A 23,770-nucleotide genomic window follows, 5' to 3' on the forward strand; every position below is an offset into this window, starting at 1 on the left:
GCGCGCACCCACACGCACCCCAACACAACGATCAAAGCAGCAGCAATCAAAAAAGCATATAACAGTAGAAAACGAAGAAGAAGCAGAAGCAGAGGCCACAGTCGCCGCCGTAGCTCATCGAAGAGACATAGTCGTAGTGCGCGTAGTGACAGTGACAGCGTCAGCTTTAGCCATTTATCGCACTTACACATACAACTACTAGTAATACAAGGAATTTGCATTATAAGACTGATATCATTAAAGAGATTTCTACAAATTCCTAAGCAACAATCAAATGTATTTCATAAGCGTTTACAAAACTGCCGAAGCAGCGTCATTGCAGCGGCTGTTGTCGGTTGTCGCTTAGCGCGCAGCAAGCACATGTTGAGGCTAAAAGCAAAAACAACATTAGCAGCGACAACAACAACAACAAGAACGCCGCAAGCGCGAGTGTCTGAAGTGTCAGTGACAACATCCTCGAAGCCGCCGCAGTTGACGCCGCAAACTAAGCACGCACAAGCGCCATCACAAGCACAGCCACAACTACCGTTAGTCACCCAACACACATTGTCGCGACCACAGACATATTCGCGCGCCCAACCGCAACCACAGAAGCAACTCAAGCGCCAGCCAGCCCAGCAGCAAGTGCAGCGACAACAAAAACAACAAACACAGCAACTGCAAATGCAACAAAAACAACAAACACAGCAACTGCAGCTACAGCAAAAACAACAACCACAGCGAATGCAGCTACAACAGAAGCAACAACAACCACAGCAGCTCCAGTCACAACAAAAACCGCAACAACAACAACAACCGCAGGCAGAAAAAATAGCAAATATCACTTGCGGTTTCGCACAGCGCATCATCACGCCGCTGTTGTTGCAATGTTTTTGTCACTTTCATTTTATTATTACGAATTACTTTCATGTCTGCCGCTGGCGTTGGCAGTGTCGCTCATTACCGTTGTTACATCGCTCACTCACTGTGTTGATTTTGTTATCTTCCTTGTGGCATGGCACCGAGTGTTTTCACGGCAGCGTCAAGTTTAGCGCGAATACGGTGAAGACGAAATACGGTCTGCTGCGCGGCATTGTGGTGCGTTCGAGTCCCATGGTTGAAGCATACTTGGGCATACCGTATGCCTCGCCGCCGGTCGGTAGCTTAAGGTGAGTGCTAAAAAAATTGTAATATTAAATTTGCTTGAAATATTTGTTAAATTTGGCTTAAAATTGCTAAAAAAAAAAATATAAAAAAAATAATTAAAGGTAAGCAAAAGCGCAACTTCAGCTGCTGCGAGGCTGTGATACGCTTCACAGGTGCATGTTTTACAATATAAAAAAGTATAAATAGATTTATCTAGATTTTAATCAACCAGTTTGTATGGCAGCTATATGCTATAGTGATCCGATCTGAGCAATTTCTTCGGAGAATGCACCGTTATTTTGGATAATAGTCAGTACAAAATTTCATAAAGATGTCTTTACAAATAAAAAAGTTTTCATACAGGGACCTCATTTTGATCGGTCAGCTTGTGTGGCAGCTATATGCTATAATGGTCGGATCTGAACAATTTTTTCGAAGATAAATTTGTCAGTTCGAACAATGGTTTACACCAAATTTTGTGAAAATATCTCGTCAAACAAAAAAGTTTTCCATACAGAAACTTGATTCCGATCGTTCAGTTAGTATGGCAGCCATATGTAATAATGTTTCGATAACGGTAAATCCGGCAAATATGTAGCTTCTTGAAGAGAAAAGAACACGGGCAAAATTTCAGAACGATATGTCAAAAACTTTGTAAGTTTTCCGATGTTCGCTTTTTGGTGGTGGGACGAAAATTTCATTACCATTCAGGTAGAGCAAGTTTTGAACCGATTTAATTATTTTTTTACGCTAAACCATTTTCCAGAAAACATTTTCTTTTAATTTAATTAAAATATCATACATATAGGTCAAGATAAAAAGTAAACTCAGTTGGAAAATCGGAAATTACTACCTATATCGGGTATATTTAGGGTTAAGGGATTCTCGTATACTTGAGACCATAATTTTCCCTAATTTTTGTCAAGAAAATTCACACGTTGACCGAAATATTCGGAAATTCTCATTACACATTGTGACAAAAAAGTACCCGCATAAAATACTTAATTACTCATCAATATTTACTTTGTCGCCTTCAAAATAATACCCACCAGATGTACTTAATATACGTTTCATACCAAAAATAACTACCAAAATAATTCGAATGAACTCTGGAGAGATATCGAGCTCTCTTACCATCTGTGTAGCTCACTTTTTTAATATTGTATATCCATCAGATGAAGAGGTCGAAGGTTGTCCAGAACGAGTCATGTCTTCAACGATCTCTCAACCGTCTTTGAAGGCTTTATACCACTAGTAGGCTTATGTTTTTGACAAAACGAAATCACCGTAAGCCTTTTCCAACATTTGAAATTCTTTGCTCCATATTTTTGTCCATTGTAAAAATCGCAACGCACTACTAAGGTGTACCGACTTAAACAGCTGCTGTAAACAAACTGGTCGGCCATCCAATACGAGTTTTAAAATCTTATGTTAATGGGTCCCGGTTCACTAGAATTACATCCATATGATTTTTAGTTAGCTCTGACCTTCAAAATGTGCGTGTATAAATTTGACAGCAATCGGATAATTAGTTTGTGAATTATTTCATTTTGGGGGAAGCAACTTTTGTTACTGTGAAAAAAATACATGAAAAAGAACTTCAGTGTTCATATTGCTTTTAGGAAGAACTTAATCTACTTAATTATCACATTTTTGACACCAGATCTCATTATAAACAAAGAAAGAAAGATAGCCTTTTAATTTCATTAAGATATATCAGAAATATACCGATATTTTCGTTATAGAATGAGCTATGGTTACTGAAGTCTTCATATTCGATATCTCGATTACGTTCTTATGTATAATCCAAAACTAAATACATCACAAAAGCCCTGCTGGCGCGGAGTTTTATTTCGATATCTTCATTGATATTTAAATTATTTATTTTAAGTCTAGCTTAGCTTAAAGGGGGTCATATGAGAAATAGCCGTGGTTTCAAACTGTGACATAAGGAAGCCAAGAGTATATGTTGTTATCAATTCAACCCGAAATGTTGATATATCACGGGTTTTCATTAGAAACGCTACAAAAGTAGACCGATAGGAACAGCAACCGACGCCATATTTTTCCGTTCTTTTGACATTTCTCTTTATTAAAGTTTGACATTTTATCATGGAAAGATATACAATCCCACAACGAGTTGAAATTATTGGAATTTACTACCAAAATTCGGAGTCAGTGGCCTCAACTTAAAGAGCGCTACGTCCAATTAGTTAACTGCAGATACTGCTCCGTGATCAGATATAGTACACATTATCTATATTATAAATAATAATATCTTTCCAAACATAAATAAGTTATAACCTGTGTAAATTACTTTTACACATAAACTCAAAAATTTCATGATGATAAAATTTGATGTAAACTTGCCTTTTTATGTCCTAAATACACCCTTTTTTATTTAAAATATTAGGTTAGATTAAACTCTGCTGTCTTACTATCGATACCTCCACCAATATATGATACCGTGAGGACCCCAGATACTTACAGCCTAGTCTAGCCAATGCGGGACAAGTGCACAAGGGATAATCCATTGTTTCTCTGGTGTCCTGCTCTAGGCATTTTCTGATGTCTTCTCGTATGTCAGCCCCATCCTGCGGGTGTATGTCGCCACCAGAGAGTGACCAGTTAGTATTTCCATCATGTTCCTACAGTCTCTTCTATCGTGTGCCAATAGAAATTTTGTTTACTTCCGATCTATCGTTTTGCAAATGACTTTTGCAGTTTTGCACCCAGGTAGTTAATTGCATAGGGTTTGATTTTCTTTACCAAGCTTCTGTCGAGATCGTCGTAAAGACAATGCAAGCGTTTCCCAATGTTGATCACGTTTTCGGATGTTAGCCTTATACCATTTTTACTGGACACCCAGTAGAAGTAAAGTTTCTTTCTTCTTTCTGCCGCTCTGCTTCCCAAGACAATTCTGGCCGATATACGATACGAAGTTACTTCCTTGATTGCTGCTTGGCTGTATACGTAGATATTAACTCTGAAATTGCCTGCAGTTACATTAGAGGTCAACTTCGCGGCTTTCGCAATTGCAAAGCCCTCAGCTTGAAATTTACTGCAGTGGTCCGGCAACTTAAAAGTTTGCCTTACGCCTAACTCTGGACATTATATCCCCGCACTAACGTCATCGTCTCTTTTCGAGTCATTCATATAGATATTTAGAGTTTTACGCGTAGCTAACCTACCTTTACGGCAGCCATCTTTTTCAACGTTTACTTTGAACCTTCTTTCTCAGTTAAAAAGTGAGATCATGTAGTCGGTGTTTACCTAACCGTCATTACCCACTGAGCTATACCCGAAGGTTCTATATGTAAATCCTCCTGCAGCCAATAGTCGTCCCGCCGATTGTTCTGCGCAGTTTTCAACTTAGAGGTCTATAGGTGGCAGGTTTCCAGTTACCAGGTTACCAGTTCAAGAGCCGCTGTTGAAGTTGTTCCTAAAGCTACTGTTATGCTCAGCACAGCGAGTCTCTGAACCCTTTCCATTGGCTGCCGGTAGGTGGATTTCCGTACGCCTGTCCACTATAATACTGCAATGTAGAGCAGAATTGGTCTTGTAATAGCTGTGTGGCATTATTTAAAGTATTAGGGCGGAAACTTTGTCACGATTTAAATTACAAAAAACCTAATTTTCGATTAAAAAACACTCTCGTCAAAATATCAGATTTTTTTTTTTAATATCAGTAGGTTTTATGTTTGTTGAAATCTCTACTTTTTGATGGAATAAAAATTATATACAGTAGATACTAAACGATTGCTTCTTTGATTTCTACTACCTATCATTTCGTAGTAGCAGCTGCTTATTATTTCCTATAAATTTTTTAATATAACATTATTTTTTAAAACACAATTTTTCTTATATTTCCTCTGCCTCTCTGAAAAGTATTGAAAATAATTTCTCCTTCATTACCCACCATTGCCAGATTCATGCCACCCATCACGCCATCCACTTGGAAGAATGTCCGGAATGCAGATCGCTTCTCGCCCGTCTGCCCACAAACGGTGCCCATACCGCCCAATGGCCCCGAGGCGTTGCTAGAAGTGCCGCGGGCACGTTTGGCGCAATTGCGACGTCTGCTGCCGTTACTCAGCAATCAATCGGAAGACTGTTTATACTTAAATATTTATGTTCCATATGAAAATCGACGCAAAAGACGTAAGTAGAGATGCGACAGAATGCGAATATTATATAAAATATAAATATATATTAATGCGATAATAGTTAAAATAAATGATAATAACAATAATAATAATAGTTGAATGCGTAATATTGTTATGGAAAACGCTATGGAGTCATCAATTCCGTAGTGCATTGCAGTTTGTTGTTGCAATTACTGCAAGCATTGTGGAAGTGATAATACCACAGCGGCAAACAGCGTGAATCAAATAATGCAGGAATATGAATTAATGAAATTATAAGGAGGAAGAAAGTTAAAACTCGGTCGTTATCGAAAAATATATACTATATACATACTATATATGTCTAAGTGTTCTACAAAAAATCAAAAAAGTGAATTTTCAACCTCCAAAATGTCGCATTTTTGTTCATTTTAGATATAATAATTAATATAATTTGCGGAGAAAGTTGTCTCACAGTCTTGACGTCCCAAACGTCGTCGACGTCATCTTCTTCCATACAGCTTCGGCAGTTGGAGTCTGGTAGGATTCCCAGCATTACTGCGGGAACGCTAACTAGGGCAATGGCCTGTTAAAAGCCCCAAAACTAGGGAGAGGCTAGCCTTACTAAGGTTAAAGAGATCACTAGATCTCTGGCAAACGATCTTGGGCCAAAAGGCTTTTACGATAGCGCATGAACCGATGATGGCCCAGCGTTGGCCAAGGTTGCGCTAAGCCCAGTTATCCAGTAGTAAAATGCAAGAGGATCCGAGAGCACCGACCCAATCGCATTCTACCGGTATCCGTTCTAGGGTGCCTTTTTTGACTAGCTCATCAGCTTTACAATTTCCTGCGATTCCACTGTGGTCTGGTATTCATACCAGTCTTACAACGAAACAAGAAAAAACGTTAACTTCGGTTGCACCGAAGCTAAATACCCTTTACAGGTGCATTTCTGTTAGTAACTATGTGTTCAGTTTGTATGGAAGATCTATGCTATAGTTAAGCGATCTGAACAATTTCTTCGGAGATTACATTGTTGCCTTAGAAAATAACATATACCAAATTTCGTGAATATATCTTGTCAAATGTGAGGTTGTCCATACAAGAACTTGATTCCGATCGTTCAGTTTGTATGGCAGCTATATGTTATAGTGGTCCGATATCGGCCGTTCCGACAAATGAGCAGCTTCTTGAAGAGAAAATGATGTTTGCAAAATTTCAAAACGATATCTTAAAAACTGAGGGACTAGTTCGTATATATACAGACAGACAGACGAACAGACGGACAGCTCGGTTCAGCTCAGCTCAGCTCGACATACTGATCATTTATAGATTCTTTCTGGGTGTTACAAACTTCGTGACAAACTTAATATACCCTGTTCAGGGTATAAAAACTCGATGCTATTGAAAGCGAGGTTAGGCACTCCTTGACGCACTGTTAATGAGTTCGAGGCTAATATTGCCGCTCTGCTAAGTGGATGATTACTTCTCTCAAGGAGACTGCACTCCGGAGCAGTAAATATACTGCTGCCTTAATGGCTGCAACCTCGGCTTGGAAAACACTACAACACTCAGGAAGTCTGAAGCTGGAGTTGATAGAGAGCTTCTGACAGTAAACCCCACCACCAACATTCTCACCAAGCTTTGATTTATCCATAAAGAAGTGAGCTTCTCCACCAATGGCTTCGTCTCACCCACAATTGCCTCTCCAGTATATGGGAAGAGAAGGAGCCGCCAGAGTTCGTTTTGGCACTCCATGACCCAAGAGATCCAGTATGAAGTCAAAGTGTTTGAGGAACCCAGATGCTCTGAGTCTGATAGCAACTTTCGAAAATTTCGATGATGTTTACTGGTAATATGTGCAAGATGGCGTTAAGTGCCTTGGCTGGAGTGGACCTTAGTGCACCACACATGCTAATGAGCGCCGCTCGTTGAATGCCTGCCCTCGAACTTTTTTACTAGTGTGGTCATTTCTAGAGCCCTACACCACCACACTATGGTGTCGTAGAGCCAGAGAATCACTTTCCGTGAGAACCGTACCGTTTGCCAATGGCTAACTAATTTTCTTCGAGAGATGGAGTCATAGTAAAAAGAAATTTCTGCCAATTAAGTACTACTATGAATCTAAAAGAATATGACTTTGTTTATAACTATTTAAATTTTTAATTTATTCTTCAAAATAAATGCGCGTGTCGATTTACGCTTAATGTCTTCAGTTGACTCAAAACGGTTTCCCTGGAACGGTCGCTTGAGTTTGCTTAATAGCCAGAAGTCGCGCGGAGCTAAAACAGATGAATACGATGGTTGCGACACGATATTGGTTGAAAATTTGGCGCAAAACTTACGAAGAACCAATGCAGTATACAAAAAAACAAGAGTTGTCGGCCATAATTTCGGGCTCGTTTTACGAATACCTGCGCGCAAACAATGCATAACATTCAAACAGTGTTGTTCATAGTTTAGCCGGAAAGAATTCAAAAGAATTCACACCTTGGTAATCGGAGAATACTGTCAACATAACCTTGATATTGTTTCTGCTTTGACGTGGGTTTTTCGGCTTCGACTCACCTCTGTCACGATATTCGGCTGATTGATCGTCTGACATCCTGATAGTTGGAAAGCATTGCTTCACAGATGTTAATGCGACGCTGTTTTTCGATAAAATTTAGTGGTTTTGGAACCAATCGTACCTTTCTAAGACCACAAATATCTTTCAAAATGGTTTTCACGGACTCTTGCGATATTCCAACAATCCCAGTAAGATCGCTGACTGTTAATCGTCGATTCTCAAGCATCAATTTCTTTATTTTATTGACGTGTTGATCATCAGTTGATGTTGATGGTCATCCTGAAAGTTGTTCGTCGTCAACGCGTTCCTGACCCTTGATTGACTAATCAAAAACACTTGCTTGCGACAAAAAACTACTAACGGAAGCCTTTTCCAGAAATTTGAACTCATTCGCTCATTAAGTGTCAATAAAAATTTGATTAAAACTGCTCAATGTGAACTAGCCCTAACTTTGACTATAAAAAATCAGTAATAGAAATAATAAAATTAAATAATTAAACCCATAATCTCATCCTACAGGCTCCACCAGCAGCAACAGCATGGAGCACACGCACGATCCCCCAACCCTACTCGCCACCGTACTACTACTACATGGCGAATCGTATGAATGGAATTCGGGCAACCCATACGATGGTTCGGAATTAGCGGCGCATGGTAATATCGTCGTTGTGACGATTAACTTTCGCCTCGGCATATTTGGCTTTCTGAAAACGGGTGGGAAGGAGAGCGCGCAGGGCAATTTCGGCTTAATGGACCTCGTAGCTGGTTTGCATTGGCTGAAGGAAAATCTGCCCGCTTTCGGCGGTGATCCACAGCGCATAACATTGCTCGGGCATAGCACGGGCGCAGCGTTGGCCAATATATTGATGGTCTCGCCTGTGGCAAGCGGTAAGTGCGCTAATTTCGTCGAAAGTCGTATGATTTCGTTGAGCAAAATTAATAAAATTTCTTTTTTGTAGATCTTGTACAGCGCGCAGTGCTGGTTAGCGGCTCTGCGCTCTCACCGTGGGCCATACAAAAGAATCCTTTGTTCGTGAAGCGTCGTGTTGCCGAACAGACTGGTTGTCATGGTGATATGTTGTACGATGATTTGGCGCCTTGTCTGCGCACTAAAACGGTTGCTGAGCTGTTAGCCGTGAAAATTGATCATCCGCGGTGAGTTTGACGTTTGGTATTGTAAGGTGAAGATTTTTGTGAAATAAAACCAATGTTTCTTGCAGATTTTTGAGTGGATTTGCGCCTTTCATCGATGGCACAGTCATATCGCCGAATACCGATCCAATTGGAGAATTATCGTTGCCTTTAGGTTCTGCTATTGTTAGGTAAGTAAGTGCTTCAAATATAAAAAAACATTAACTTTGAAATTCATCCATATAGATTAATAATCGAATTCGATCTTTATTTTTTCAAATTCACCGTTTTCTAAATACCGTTATAAGGACCACGTTTGTAAAATTTTTGAACTTAACTCGAAATATTAATTTTGAATTTTACCTATATGGGCTTTTCTTCGACATATGAGTTTCGAATTCCTCCTAATAGATTTCTAATCAATTTCGAACTTTTCCGACTTAAAAGTTTAAATTCACAATTTAATTTGATTACAGATTGAGGCCCAAAATTAAAGTTTATAAATTATTCTAACGGTTTTAATCAATTTTAAATGAAAAATAATTTTCGAAAATTATTATAAACACGTATTCTGACGGTTTTTATATATTTTAACTGAAAATTTTTTTTTTCGAAAACTACTCTAAACACCTTTAGAACACGGTTTTTATGAATTTTTATTAAAAATTGATTTTCGAAAATTATTCTAAGCACGTATTCAGACAGTTTTTATCAATTTCAACTGAAATTTTTTTTTTCGAAAATTACTTTAAACACGTATTTTAACGGTTTTTATGAATTTTATTGAAAAATTGATTTTCGAAAATTATTCTAAACGCGTTTTCTGACGATTTTTATCAATTTTAATCGAAAAAATAATTTTCGAAAATTATTTTAAACGCCGTTATAATGTTTATATTTTTAAATTTTTTGAAAAAATAACGGAAAATTTATTGAAAATGGCTCATATAGGCATTTCATCGAAAAAGTTATTTCCAATTTCATCCATGTAGTTTTAAATCAAATTCAAAATTAAATTTTCGATCCTACTTCAAATATTTTAAATGACTGTTTTGTCACATATTGAGGTCTGAAAGTTAGAGTTTATAAAGTATTCTAACGGTTTTCAAAATTTTTAGTTAAAAAAACAATACCCAAAACTTATTCGTAATATTGTTACAAAGTTGCAAGTTATTAAAAGTTTCAAGTAAAACCGAAAAATTAAATTCGAATATCAGAAACTATTCGAAATAACATTATAAGTTACCAATACTTGCAATTTTTAAGTAAAGTCAAAAAATTAATTTCGAATATCTCCCCTTTTTTCTTCGAAATCTTAATTTCGATCATAGTTCGAAACTTTAAATTTGCCATTTTGTTACTATTTGAGGCCCAAAATAAGTTGTTACAATTGTTTAGTAAAATCAAAAAATTTATTTCGAATATCAAAAACAATTCGAAATATTGTTATAAAGTTGAATGCAAGTTTTTGCAATTTTTAAGTAAAAGCGAAAAATTAATTTCGAATATGACCCATATAGGTTTTTCTTCGAAATCTGAATTTCGAAGTTAGTTCGAAACTTTAAATTCATCATTTTGGTCACTATTCGAGGCCCAAAAATTAAAGTTTAGAAAATATTACAAGGGTTCTTAACAATTTTCATTGAAAATTGGTTTCAAAAATTATTCTAATTACCGTTATAATGTTTAAAATCTAATTTAAGTTTTTAAAATTTTTGAGATAAGTTCGCAAAATGAAGTTCAAATTCCTTCCAAATTCAATTTTTGATCAAATTCGAACTTTATTTTTCGATTCTCTTTTCAAACTTTTTTGTATTAGAAAAATATTGATAATTTTTATCTAATGCTTGAAAAGACATACATAAATGAGCGTAGACAATGTATATTTTCATTTATAAAACTAACCAACAGTAATAACTTGCGAACTCATATCAAATTGTTCAATTCTGACACAGTTTTATACTGAACAATTTCGAAAATTTGTTTAAATGTTTTTATTTTTGCGAACCACCCTAATGTTTTTAAAAACTCATTATTCTGTATTTAAATAACAACTTTTAGTTTCAAAAACGAATTAATTTTCAATATTTGTGTTTTTTAACTGTTTCTTTTCACTATCCAACAACAGTACATCAGGAATTGAATTTGCAAACTTTCCAAAACGCGACCTCATTTTTTGCCTTACCTCAGTGGAATCGTATCTGGATTTGAGTGCACAAGATTTGGAATTTGGTTTTAACGAAACACGACGTGATCGTATACTAAGAACATTTGTTCGTAATAATTTTCATTATCATTTAAACGAAATATTTGCTGTGTTAAAGGTGAGTAGGCACAAAAATTAAAACGATATAAGTCATGTGTCGTAGTTGAATTTAGTGCGTTTAAAGTTTTTATTATTTTTTTATTTGCTTATTTTTTTAATTTTTTGTTAATTTCTATTTTTTTCTAATTTTTTCCTTAATTTTTTTATTAATTTCTAAATTTTTTTAACCAAAATAATATTTTTCTTTGTTTTTTGTTAATATCTATAAATTTTTCTTTAATTTTTTATTCATTTTTTTAAGTATTTTTTGTAATTTTTTATTAATTTCTAAATTATTTTATCAAAAAGATTATTTAAAGTAGTATATTTTACTGGGAGATTCTTAGATATTTTTATAACTTTTCTATTTTTAATTTTTTCCTTAATTTTTTTTATTAATTTCTATAATTTATTTTTTTATTAATTTCAAAAATTTTTGTTAACGAAAAAGTAATATTATTATAATTTTTTTTTTTAATTTTTTGCTAATTTCTACAATTTATTTTTCTTTAATTTTTCTTTAAGCTCTATAATCTTTTTCTAATTTTTTCCTTAATTTTTTACTAGTTTATTAATTTTTTTTTTAAATAAATAAAAAAATTTTTTTTTGTTTGCTTAGTTTTTTTAATTTTTTATTAATTTTAATTTTTTTCTAATTTTTTCCTTAATTTTTTTATTAATTTCTAAATGTTTTTAGACAAAATAATATTTGTCTTTAATTTTTTATTAATTTCAATAATTTTTTTAAGTATTTTTCTTAATTTTTTATTAATTTCTAAATTATTTTATCAAAAAATTTATTTTTAATTTCAATTTAAATTAATTTTTTTCTTTAACATTTTTTCATTTTTTTTAATTTCTATAATTTTTTTCCTTAATTTTTTATTAATTTCTAAATATTTTTTAACAAAAAATAAAAATTGTTTATTCATTTTTTTTTATAATTTGTATAGATTTTTTTCTTAACTTTTTTAACCTCTATATATTTTTTTTTATTTCTTATTAATTTCTATATTTTTTTTTAATATTTTCCTCAATTTTTTATTTTGTTTCCAGAACGAATACACCGATTGGGAGAAGGCCATACGTAGTCCCTTGAGCTCACGTGATGCTACTCTCTCCTTTTTGAGTGATGGGCATACCGCGGCAGCGCTGATTAAACTAGGCTATATGCATAGCTTACGTGGTGGTCGCAGTTATTTTATACATTTTAAGCATAGAACAGTCGAAGAGGAGTATCCGCAGGTAAGTGACCAATAAGTAGCTAAAATTAAAGAAATTATAATAATAAATCATACAGGTATGAAAAAGGTACTAAGGAAATAAAGCAAGAAAGGGCCAAAAGATATAGGCTCTACTTAGTTTTATTACTTTTCCAAATGCCTTGGAATTATGAAATAATTAAAATTTCAACTTCCAATTACTTCTATATTCCTCATTTTCAATATATAGGCAAATTTTTGTGATTTTTAGCCAATTAAACTTATTGCCTATTTCTTGTCAACTTTCAAAAAATGTTGTATTTCATAAAATTTTAAATTTCTATCACAATTTTTTATCTCTTCCATAGCGAACCGGTTCCGTTCGTGGTGAAGATGTGCCTTTTTGGTTAGGATTACCCATTTCACCACTATTCCCGCACAACTATACAACTCAGGAGAAACAGATTAGTCGCCTTATGCTGCGCTATCTCGCGAATTTTGCGAAAACGGGGTAAGCAAGTTGCTAATTAAATATTTTATATATCGTCATCTAAAATGCAAAATAACGTAACATCACTGTTCATAAGTTTATAGGCGAAGGAAAAACGGAAAAACAAAATTTGAGTTTTGGTTATAAAATGGTTATATATTGGTTATACTTGACAGCGACTGCTAAAATTTTATGCTATATACATATACATATGCAATATAATATAGTGAATTTTAAGCAGTAAAAAATTGAATTTCTATTTTTTTAATGATACGTTGTTTTGCAATGTGGGTGACGATTTGTAAATTAAACAACATATTAAATAAGTAGAAGCGATTAACAGTGGATTTTATGATCAAATTATTGACCCAAAATCCATTAGCACTTAAATTGATTTTAATTTTACTACAAATTATTTAAATAATTTATTTTTAAAAAATTTTATATTTTTGCAAAGTTAGCGCATAATTTGAAGAAATAAGGTTACTAACTCTCCAAAAAAATCAAAATTTATAATTTATCAAATTGTAAATATCTAATTAATTTCGGCAGTGAACTTAAGGATTGAAAAATAAAATAAAACAGGGTTGCCCACTATTTGAAAATTATACGCACACAGGCACAGTTAAATAATGAAATAACTTAATTTTTTCAATTATGAAAATAAATATACAAATTATATACACCAAGATTCAAATGTATTCATAGATAAATTTTTGAAATACTTTTCATTAAATTAATTAAAATAAGGTTAGCGTATGTCTAAGAGTTTAAAAAACTTACCTACATCTTTTTATTTGTTAAATTTATTTTTGGATTTGTAGGAAAAGTTATAAATAGTATACATATATTACTTCAATCCAGAATTAAATTTTAACAGTACTATGAACGAATTATTAAAAATTTTCTTAAAAAATGTTATAATTTTAATTTTTTAATTATGTTTTGGATCAAAAAAGACTAGTAAATCTCTATTTAAATAAAATAATAATAGTAATAAAAATTGCCTATTAAAAATTTTCTTAGAAAAGCTGTTTTTCTCATATTCTTTTTAATTTTATTTATTTTTTTAATTTATTTTGAAACAAAAATGTCTAGTAAATATCTTAACAGTGCTATCTAAATAAAAATTTTATAATATTTTACTCGCAGAAAATGAATTCAACGAATTAACTTAAACTTATCATAATTTTTTTAATTTGATTATTTTTTTAATTTATTTTTGATCACAAATGTCTTGTAAATCTCTTAACAGTGCTATCTAAATTAAAATTTTATAATATTGTACTCGCAGGAATTGAATTAAACGAATAAACTTAAACTTAATTCTAACCTCTATATTAATGAAATGTGAGAAAAAATTCAAATATGAAAAAACTTATAGCAGAAATATGTTGGTATCACTCGTCTTTCATTTTTTTTTTATTATTTTTATTCAAACTTTTTGTCATTTTCATAAATTAAATATAATTATTCTCACTGTACATATGCATTTTATTTGATGTTACTCATACGCCATGGTACCACATGTATACTCGTGTAAATATTACCCATACGCCACGGTGCCACAATTGCACTTATACAAATATCACTCATACGCCATGGTACCACACTTGTATTTCTATAAATATTACTCATACGCCATGTTTACCCGTGAGTAACAATAATCACCTCATCACTCTTTCAGCAATCCAAATCAGTCAGGTTTAGACACACCATCCATAGCTGCAACAGCATCCAGATCACCGGGTTATATCACCGCACAACTCGACCATGGCAAAGTGAAACGCGCCTCACTCAAAACACTAAATGCCGTCAACAAGTTTTTCAACCTCACCATACCACATCAACTCAGCCTGCAACATGGCAGTTTGCTGGACACGAGCGGCGCCATAAATCTCGCGCTCATCTACAATCAGCGACGTAGCGGTGCGATGCGTGAACGACGCGCTTACTACAAACGACATATGCACAACAACAACAACAATAATAATAATAACAACAACGAATCGAATGAATTACTCAACGCGGCATTAAGATTTGTTGCCGACGAGCCAAGCCTTGGACGTGGTGAGCATTTGCCCTTCTGGGATGCCTACGATGTGGTGAATCAGCTCTACCTGGAATTGGGTAAGAGATTATTCAGATGCATGTTTTTTGTGGGTAATGACAGTAACTGTATTTTCATTTTTTCCAAATGTTTGCAGGTAATAAGGCAGAGGTGCAGAGTCATTATCGCGGTCACAAACTGTCCATGTGGTTGAATTTGATACCACAATTGCACAAGCACTCCAATATCAATGATCAGTCCATGCGCCATCATCAGCTTCCCGATGACATCAGTAATCGTGATTTGTACGAAGGTAAAATGTAGCCAACAAATGTATACAAAATTTACTGAAAGAAATAAAAATTCTCGCCCACACAGGTGTCGTACGTCCACAAATGCAAACGAAGCCGCCGGATGATGAGGATACCGTAGTGGTGAAGACGCCAAAATCTACAACAGCCACAAAGGCTGTGAGTAATAATACTAAGGCTGGCGTGAATACTTTGATCGGCGCTACAACAACAGGTAATACTTGGAGCTTGTATGCTGATCCTTTATCTCATTCTCGATCATGCCTTGAACAAAAATGTATGATAGCTACATACATATGTATATGCTGAAGTAGTCCGATGTGACAGTCAATATGTTCGGAGTTTGTAGCGTTGTCTTTGATAATAATCGATGCCAAATTTCGTGAAGATATCCTTGTACTAAAATAGTTTTAATTACGAGGACTTGATTTTGATCGAGCAGTTTCTATGGTAACCATGTGCTATAGTGGTCCAATCTGAACAATATATTCAGAGTTTGTAGCGCTGCCTACTCCATACAGGAACTTGATTTTAATGGATCAGTCGGTCGGATATCTGCGGACAAATAAGGACCTTCTTGGGGAGAAAGAGTTCTGTGCAAAATTTTAGATCGGTATCTATAGACCGACGAACATAGCTAAATCGACTCACCTCGTCACGTTGATAATTTCTATAAATATATACTCATACTTTATAGGGACTCCGATATTCCCTTCCACCAAAGTCTTTGTCGCACTCGTCATTAGTTTAAAGTTGGAAGAGAGCAATAAAGGTTGGTCCTAAGCATGAATAAATCCATTAAAATAATTCTGACCAACGTCCCAAAATAGACCTAGATTACCAGAACGATGCGGAATTTTTATCCAAGCAAAGTTGATCAGATCGCCAGCCATCCGCACAATTTTTTGTGAAATATTTTCTACAGCTGCTAGGATTCTTCTTCTTTGGCACTACAACCGTTCTTCGATCTGGGCCGAGAACACAAAACTTCGTCAGTTCACTCTGTCCTTTGCGAGGCCACGCCAGTTATATCTCTCAAGTGCAGACAGATTACTAAGCACTTTGTGCTTCCAGTGGATGCGTGGGCGTTCTTGCTCCCATTGTCCACCCATAGATGGCGGTTTCAAAAATCCTGCGAAGTAAGTCAAATGCTCCAAGTACTTTCTCATCTCGGTATGTCATTCGTGTTTCTTCGTCTTATAATGTAATGGGAATATTTACTCACTTATAGAGCGTAATTTTCTGTGCTTGTTCACCAATCTTATCAATAGCGTTATGTAACTGAAATAACTTTTAGGCCTTCAAAAATGCCTTGAACTCAGGTCCAATAACCATATCGGATAAAAACTTATTTTTCGGAGAACTGATAAGCTTTCCTTAAATAATATCTTTAAAGAATGCTGTGGAGATGATGATATTCCTTCACCGGGTTCCTCCTGACTAATCTTGGAGCGATTCTACCCTTTCTGACCGTTCTGTTCTCACTCTCTCATCAGATAAAAAAAATATTCCGAAATGAAGTGTTGAGCTTTATTAAATGAATAATCATAAAAAACCCTGCGAAGATGACAGTCCTTGATTGGATCGTAGGAGCGAATCTCTTCTTTCCATCCTTCCTGATTCTTACATCCAGTTGAAGATCTCGCTAGGGTAAGTGTCCAGTCCTTGATTGGACCCTAGAAACGGATCATCTATTGCCATCTATTCTGGTTCTTACGTCCAACTGAACAGATCCCTAGGGTAAGAGTTCTTGTAGATTTAGGGAACCGTCTTATTAATGTCAGACAATGAGTTCTGCCATCAAACGACTGATGGTAATTTCAAATTGCCATACACCCGGCGGTTGGACGGTATGGAGAAAGAGCTCGATAATATATTTTTTCTATAATTTTTCCAACTAACCCATATCTTACAACAGAGATGTTCCGGGAACTCTTTTTCTTCCTCTTTATTGACGGGGACACCGCTTACGCAGTTATAGCCGATTTAACAACGCACCAGTCGTTTCTTATTTTTGGTATTTGGCACCAATTGGAGATTCCAAGCGAAGCCCGATCCTTCTCCATCTCATCTCTCCAATGGAGTGGAGGTCTTCCTCTTGCTCTGCTTCCATCGACGGGTACTGAATCGAAAACCTTCAAAGCTGGAGTGTTCTCTTCCATCCGGTCAACATGTCCAAGCCGAGAACTCCGTTATCCCAAAAACTTTGAGTATTTCGGAAATAGTGGACTTTATGAAACCGACATAATCTATTTTTTTGATATTATCGGATGAAAGACATCCGACATACGAAAATAAGAATTTTGATATAATGTTTCTGGTTCTAATTTAAATCCTTCGGTCATCAGTTAGGGAAAAATATTTTTTTATTCTTTGTATTATTTTACGTAGTCCTAACTAAAAGTTATAGAACCAAAATTACGACGCACTGATCTGGCATCAATCTGGGATGTGCCGCGACCTCCACTACCCTGAAAACCTTGAGCTACTCCGTGATTGTAGAGCCTATAAACCGGCATGGTCTTTTTTTATACCAAATAATGTCTTCCAAAATCATTGCATCTACTTATTTTCACACACCCTTCTCAACAATCCACAGAATGCAACCCCGATGGCACGATATATGCGAACATTGGCGATAGCGCGTCCACCCAACAGCCCTTAGCAACGGAAAATCGCACAATGCTGGAGAATGGGGGTCAGCAAAAGGATCTAGCGACCGCCTCCACCGGACTCATCGGCAATTTGGAAATGTTCCGACGCTTGAGCGGCAAACAATTCCCCAGCTACACCACGGCGCTGGTAGCCACCGTTGCCGTCGGCTGTTTCCTGCTCACATTAAACATACTCATCTTCGCCGGCATTTATCATCAGCGCGAAAAGCGTGCACGTGACGCCAAAACCAAAGAGGAACTACAAGACACGAATGAGACCAGCAAAACGGCTAGCATACTTAAATTGAATACGCTGGGCGATGACGATGGCAGCATGCGCTTTGATGCGCTCACCAGCGGCAAGAGCACCGTCGTTTTCGGCGAATACAACTACTACGATGAGAAGCCGCCAAAAGGTTGCGGCAAGGATGAGAAGCTGCTGGTCGAACTGCCGCCCACACAAACAACCGCACATATGGAATTGAATTGGCCCGGCGGCGGCGGTGGTACGAGCAGCACCTTGGACTTGCTGAAGACGAAACATCACAGCGCTTTAGAGGCGGCCAGCTACAGCGGCAGCAAGGAAGCGGCGGCTGATATGCAGCATCTACAAGGCATCAGTAATATCGAAATGGCCACATACAGCACACAAATGCCGTTGGCACCCGGCATAGCGGTGCTCGAATCAGCGCTAATGCCGAGTAGACGTAGCTCGTTCTTGGCCAGCGGCAGTCAGACGTCCATGCAATTCGATTATGCGGTGCAATCGTCGGATCAGTTGTCATTCAAGGAGATTGAGAATGCGGTCAAAGTGTCCACCGACGAGATTGTCAATGATTTGGATGATGATATACCGGAACCGCCACCACCGCCACGTTCATTTCAAAGCGCACACCTGCAACAACAACAACAGCAGCAGCAACAACAACAAGGAGGCATCTTGCGTTCGTCGGGCTCAAATACGGTTTCGTCGACGAGCGGCAAGAAACGTGTACATATTCAAGAGATTTCGGTTTAGTCTTACTCAAATACGAATACTTATGTAGGTATGCATACAATTACTAATGAATACTCTAATTGAATATCGTACAATGTACTAGCTATTCTACAAATATTTCTTTTAATTTTTTTTTTTTTTGCTTTCCTTTGCCGTTAGTTTAGCAAAATCTAGTTTTATTGTTGAAATTTATTTCTATTTTAAAAACAATAACATTTTACCGTTAACTTAGCAAACAAATAGTTCCAGCACATGTGCAGTTACTTCAACTGTCGCATGATTTTCACTAAACATTACTATATTCTATACTTCCGAAATGTCACCCTGATTTTCGCGTTCGCTTTTTGGTGGCGCCCAAGATATGTATGTCTAACTGGCTTCTTATTTAGCAAATAAACACCTAACATATTCTGCTGTAAATTATATTATATTTACGTATTATATATATATATATATTATATATTTAGGAAAATTTCAGATACAATACGCATATTTGTGCGTATTAAAATAAAAGTAAAAAAAGTGAAAAATAATTATTTATTGTATAATATATTGTATGGTGACTATATGAATGTAAAATGTAATGTAAGAATCAAATTCTTTTTTAGTACTAATAAATTTATATTTATTGTTGGACAAAATTAAAACGAGCTAGTTTTAATGGTAAACCGAAAAAATACTACTGTGGCCAAAAAATAGTAAGACTTTTTTATTTAAATTTCGTCTGAAAATCTATTCGCCGAAATATGCGTTTTGCCTGGGTTGGTATGACTGTCATTGTCATCTGTGCCAAATGTCACATAAAAATAATATACAATTTTAAATATACGCTTGTCTTTCTGAAGTACTTAAAAAGCATTCGGCGATTTTTACAATGAATGAAATTATTCAACAAAGAAGCTCCATTAAATTTTGTGAGCGGAATCAAATTGTAGAAATGTAGAAAAAGTCGTTCGGTGATAATTATTTGTCACGAGCAAGGGCTTTTTAGTGGTACAAGTTATTCAAAGAAGGTCAAGAACGCGTTGATGACGAAGCACATCCAGCACGGCCATCAACGTCAACTGGTGATCAAAATGTCAAAAAAATAAAGGAATTGCTACTTGAGAATCTAGTCAGAGATCTTACTGACATCGTTGGAATATCGTAAGGATCAGTGAAATTAATTTCAAAGATCATTTGGGCCTAAGAAAAGTGAAAGCACGATTGATTCCAAAATCACACAATTTTTCCAAAAACAGCGTCGCGTGAAACACTGATTTCCAACTACCAGGATATCATGAAACGTATTATTACTGGCGATGAGTCTTAGATCTATGCTGACGGCCAGGAAACAGAAGATGAATCGGCCGAATGTCGTAGGAAAGATAAGCCAAACCCGAAAAAAACCAAAAAAATTATCAAAATCAAGGTTATGTCGGCAGTTGTCTTCGATTATCAATGTGTACTGCACTCCAAATTCATTCCGTTTGTCCAAAGCTATTCGTAAAATGAGACCGGAATTATGGGCCGACAACTTTTCGTTTCTACACCACGAGAATATATCGTCGCATACTGTATTGATTCTTCGTAAGCTTTTTGTCAAATATTCAACCAATATCTTGCCGCAATCACCGTATTCACCTGATTTAACTTCGTTTGACTTCTGCCTGTTAAGCAAACTGAAACGATTGCTCCGAGGAAACCGTTTTAAACGTGAATCGCCAGGCGTATTGAAGGCTATTAAGGAAATTGACTATAACAACGGTTTCGAGGATTACAAAACACTTTGGCACAAGGGGCATTGAAGGGGACGACATAGATTTTGAAGAATGAATTAAGAATTTTAAAATGATCACAGGTGTATTTCTTAAAGCACAGAATTGTACCCTTCTTTACCTTAATTTTGAACGGACAGTTTGTATGGCAACAATATGCCATAATAATAAGATTCGAATCGGAGAATGTAGCCGTACATCGAACTATAATGAGCAGCTTCTGTGCGAGAAAGGGACTTGTGCATACTTTCATATCGATATCTCAAAAACTGTTGGCGTATTCGCGGAAGGACAGGCATAGTTAAAACGACGAAACTTAAATCCTTACGCTGATCATTTATAAAGGGTGATGGACTCGACGTTCCCTACTTTTTTCAAGAAAAAACAAAGAAACTTCAAATTTAATGAAAAATGTTTATTATCGGTCGGCAAAACATTCTCTGTCATTTATTTTTTTAACGATTAGCTCTTTCAAATGTTGGCCAAGGCTAAGTCTCAGATGGCCCATCCGTTGAGTCCAATTTTCGATCACTCGTTCGAGCGTTTCGACCGGTAACCGGTGAATGACACGGGTGATGTTTCACCCAAGGCCTGAATCGAAGAGTAATTCTCATCATAGACTTTAGACTTTACATATCCCCATAGGAAAAAGTGTAACGGTGTGGTAACACAAAATCTTGGTGGCCTATCGACCGCCCCAAAACATGAAATTATCTGATCACCGAAGTGTATTCTTAATAAGACCATTGAATGATGCGATGTGTGAGAAGTAGCTCGAAGCGATGTCGCTTGGGAAGGTCGAGTGGCTTCAGTTCATGGACAAGCTGTATTTTGTACGCTTTCATTGTACGCTTTATTTTAGATCTCGACGGAAAATGCGCCAAGTCGTCCCATAAGTCACTCCGAGTTGTTGCGAACGGCGCCGAATCGACCGAATATTGGCGAGACAACAGCTCTGGGAAGTAAAACAGTTCGCATCCTTGTCGTCTGAATGTATAAATTTAAGCGCAAATAGTTGATATATGAGTTTTTCAAAATAAAATATTGACCAACAAATATATAGATAGAAAAAAACTGATATTTTGCACCATTACCTAAGGTATTTTGTGCTCTCCTCGCTCTTACAACGAATCACATAGGCTCAACACGGATAAAGTCCAATACATGGATCCAAAGGTCTTGATTCCGTACATATGGAAATTTGGTCTTTGAAGTCTCCATAAAGTCTAATAAGTAGGCGGTGAAATATGTATACACATATTTACAATTGAAATTTGTTTGCAAATTTTTATATTTAAAGTTCTTCATTTTATTAGTGCCAATTTACAAAATAACTTATTCAAACTTAAATGTACTCTATACTTATACAAAATAAGTATATCAACTCACAAATATACATATTTCAGAGCACATACACGTTGGCTTTTATATTAGCTCAAAACGTAAAAGTGTTCACGGTCGTGGCACAATTTGCAGTTATACTATATACTACATATACATATATTTATGTATATATATTTAAACGATTTGCGTTATAAACTTTTCTTCATTTTTTATTTTAAAAATATCCAACAATTATTTTTAGGTCACTCTATAGACTCTATCAAATATCAATTCTTATCTTATTAAAAACTAGTTGTTGTTTTTTATTTGAAACTTTTAGGGACACTTTTTACATGCGGCTCTATTGGGTCTTAAGGACATGAATATGTTTCTTCTTACACACTAAAATTAGCGACAGTCAATATACCCAAATAATTTGAGAGTTTCGGGAAGAATCAATACCACACTAGCATAACACTAGCTACTATCAAGTGATATACTATTCGTTTTCGACTTGCGTCGTTTCTTGGTAGGCGTTGTAAACAAATCGTCTAATTCTTCCTTTTTAATTTGTGTTGCATTCAATAATTCACCATTTATCTTTTTCGTTTTACTTTTCACTTTAGCTTTGTCAGTTTTAGTATTTTCTTGTTCTACACTATCGGCTTGTTTACGTTTCTTTTTCTCCGATAAAGGCTCCTTTTTGATAGGTGTTGGTGTGGTAACTGGCACCACACTTTCGCTAGCTTTTCTCTTTCTTTTACTGGAATTAGCTTTATCTTTTTTCTTGTTTGTTTTCGTTGGAGTGCATTCCTCTTCCGAATCCTTTTCTTGCTTGATTAGATTTACTAATTCGTCTAGCTCTTGATTATCACGCGACTCAATGCCGGAATCTATGTTGCTATCTGCACTTTCCGGTTCAACCTTTATAAATTTATGCTGCAAATAATAAATTTATAATCAATAATATTAAGAAAAAAAAAGTGGTAAGGTCCAAATTTTTAAAATTTTCCACTTACCGTAATTTTATCGCCACTGGCTGTCACAAGATCACCTTCAATGTACGGGAAGACATTTTGTAAATTGAAATTTTTTATGCGAAATTGCACTGTGTCATCCATTTTGAACTCCTCCTTATTGAGCTTTGCTGCAAACCTAATGCTCACATTGAAAACTCTGTAAATGATTACACCGATATGATGGTTACCAATGTGTTTCACCACACCGCTCAATATCGCACCAGCGATTGGACAGAACACATAGCAATCGGCGTTCACGTCAACATGTATACGTGGATCATCTGCTCGCAAGGCAGCTGATTTGTTCAACACTTTGATATTCTTTATGTCCAAGACAATGCCTTCGAGACTGTCATCATAGTAGCCAACTTTGCGTCGCATTATATGAGCACTGAGCGCATGTTTAAAATCGGCAAGGCAATATGGACCTAATGATATATGTAAATTGGAATTTATTTTACGCACACAAGAACCTTCTTGTTTTGTATAAGATTCCAACTCTTTTATGCTATATTTCACATATTCTTGTAGTCTTTTTGCCATTTTTTATTTTATTTCATAAAATCTATCATAAAATATATACTAAATTCTAAATATTAGCCACAAGCACATTGAATTTGATTCCAACCAAAATCCAACCTCGTCAAATGTCAAATCAAAGTTTCGTGACACTGAACGTACGCTGAGAGTAAATTAAACGCTGAACAGCCTCT

At 35.6% G+C, this 23,770-nt stretch overlaps 2 protein-coding genes across 2 annotated transcripts; one reads left to right on the forward strand and one right to left on the reverse strand.

Annotated features, from left to right (window-relative positions):
* The first annotated feature begins 663 nt into the window (after positions 1-663).
* LOC120768858 lies at positions 664-19,596 on the forward strand. The gene is made up of 13 exons (XM_040095613.1): positions 664-1,148; positions 5,054-5,286; positions 8,338-8,706; positions 8,778-8,973; positions 9,039-9,140; positions 11,078-11,273; positions 12,311-12,499; positions 12,825-12,967; positions 14,634-15,076; positions 15,154-15,309; positions 15,375-15,521; positions 17,907-19,007; positions 19,118-19,596. The coding sequence occupies exons 1-12, from the start codon at positions 664-666 to the stop codon at positions 18,977-18,979; spliced, it is 3,732 nt and encodes a 1,243-aa protein (XP_039951547.1). The 3' UTR covers positions 18,980-19,007; positions 19,118-19,596.
* A 2,404-nt stretch (positions 19,597-22,000) lies between these two features.
* LOC120767803 (DNA-directed RNA polymerase I subunit RPA43) lies at positions 22,001-23,707 on the reverse strand. Its single transcript, XM_040094072.1, has 2 exons — positions 23,058-23,707; positions 22,001-22,977 (listed from the first exon to the last, which is right to left on the reverse strand). The coding sequence occupies exons 1-2, from the start codon at positions 23,598-23,600 to the stop codon at positions 22,516-22,518; spliced, it is 1,005 nt and encodes a 334-aa protein (XP_039950006.1). The 5' UTR covers positions 23,601-23,707; the 3' UTR covers positions 22,001-22,515.
* Between the last annotated feature and the right edge of the window lie 63 nt (positions 23,708-23,770).

The sequence above is a fragment of the Bactrocera tryoni genome, chromosome 2, assembly GCF_016617805.1.
Source record: "Bactrocera tryoni isolate S06 chromosome 2, CSIRO_BtryS06_freeze2, whole genome shotgun sequence".
Taxonomy (NCBI): domain Eukaryota; kingdom Metazoa; phylum Arthropoda; class Insecta; order Diptera; family Tephritidae; genus Bactrocera; species Bactrocera tryoni.

Coding starts and splice junctions, on each gene's coding strand:
- LOC120768858 (XM_040095613.1), top strand. CDS start 664: ATGCAACAAAAACAACAAACACAGCAACTGCAGCTACAGCAAAAACAA. Junction 1,149..5,053: donor CCGCCGGTCGGTAGCTTAAG/GTGAGTGCTAAA, acceptor CACCATTGCCAG/ATTCATGCCACCCATCACGC. Junction 5,287..8,337: donor TGAAAATCGACGCAAAAGAC/GTAAGTAGAGAT, acceptor CTCATCCTACAG/GCTCCACCAGCAGCAACAGC.
- LOC120767803 (XM_040094072.1), bottom strand. CDS start 23,600: ATGGCAAAAAGACTACAAGAATATGTGAAATATAGCATAAAAGAGTTG. Junction 22,978..23,057: donor CCAGTGGCGATAAAATTACG/GTAAGTGGAAAA, acceptor TATTATTTGCAG/CATAAATTTATAAAGGTTGA.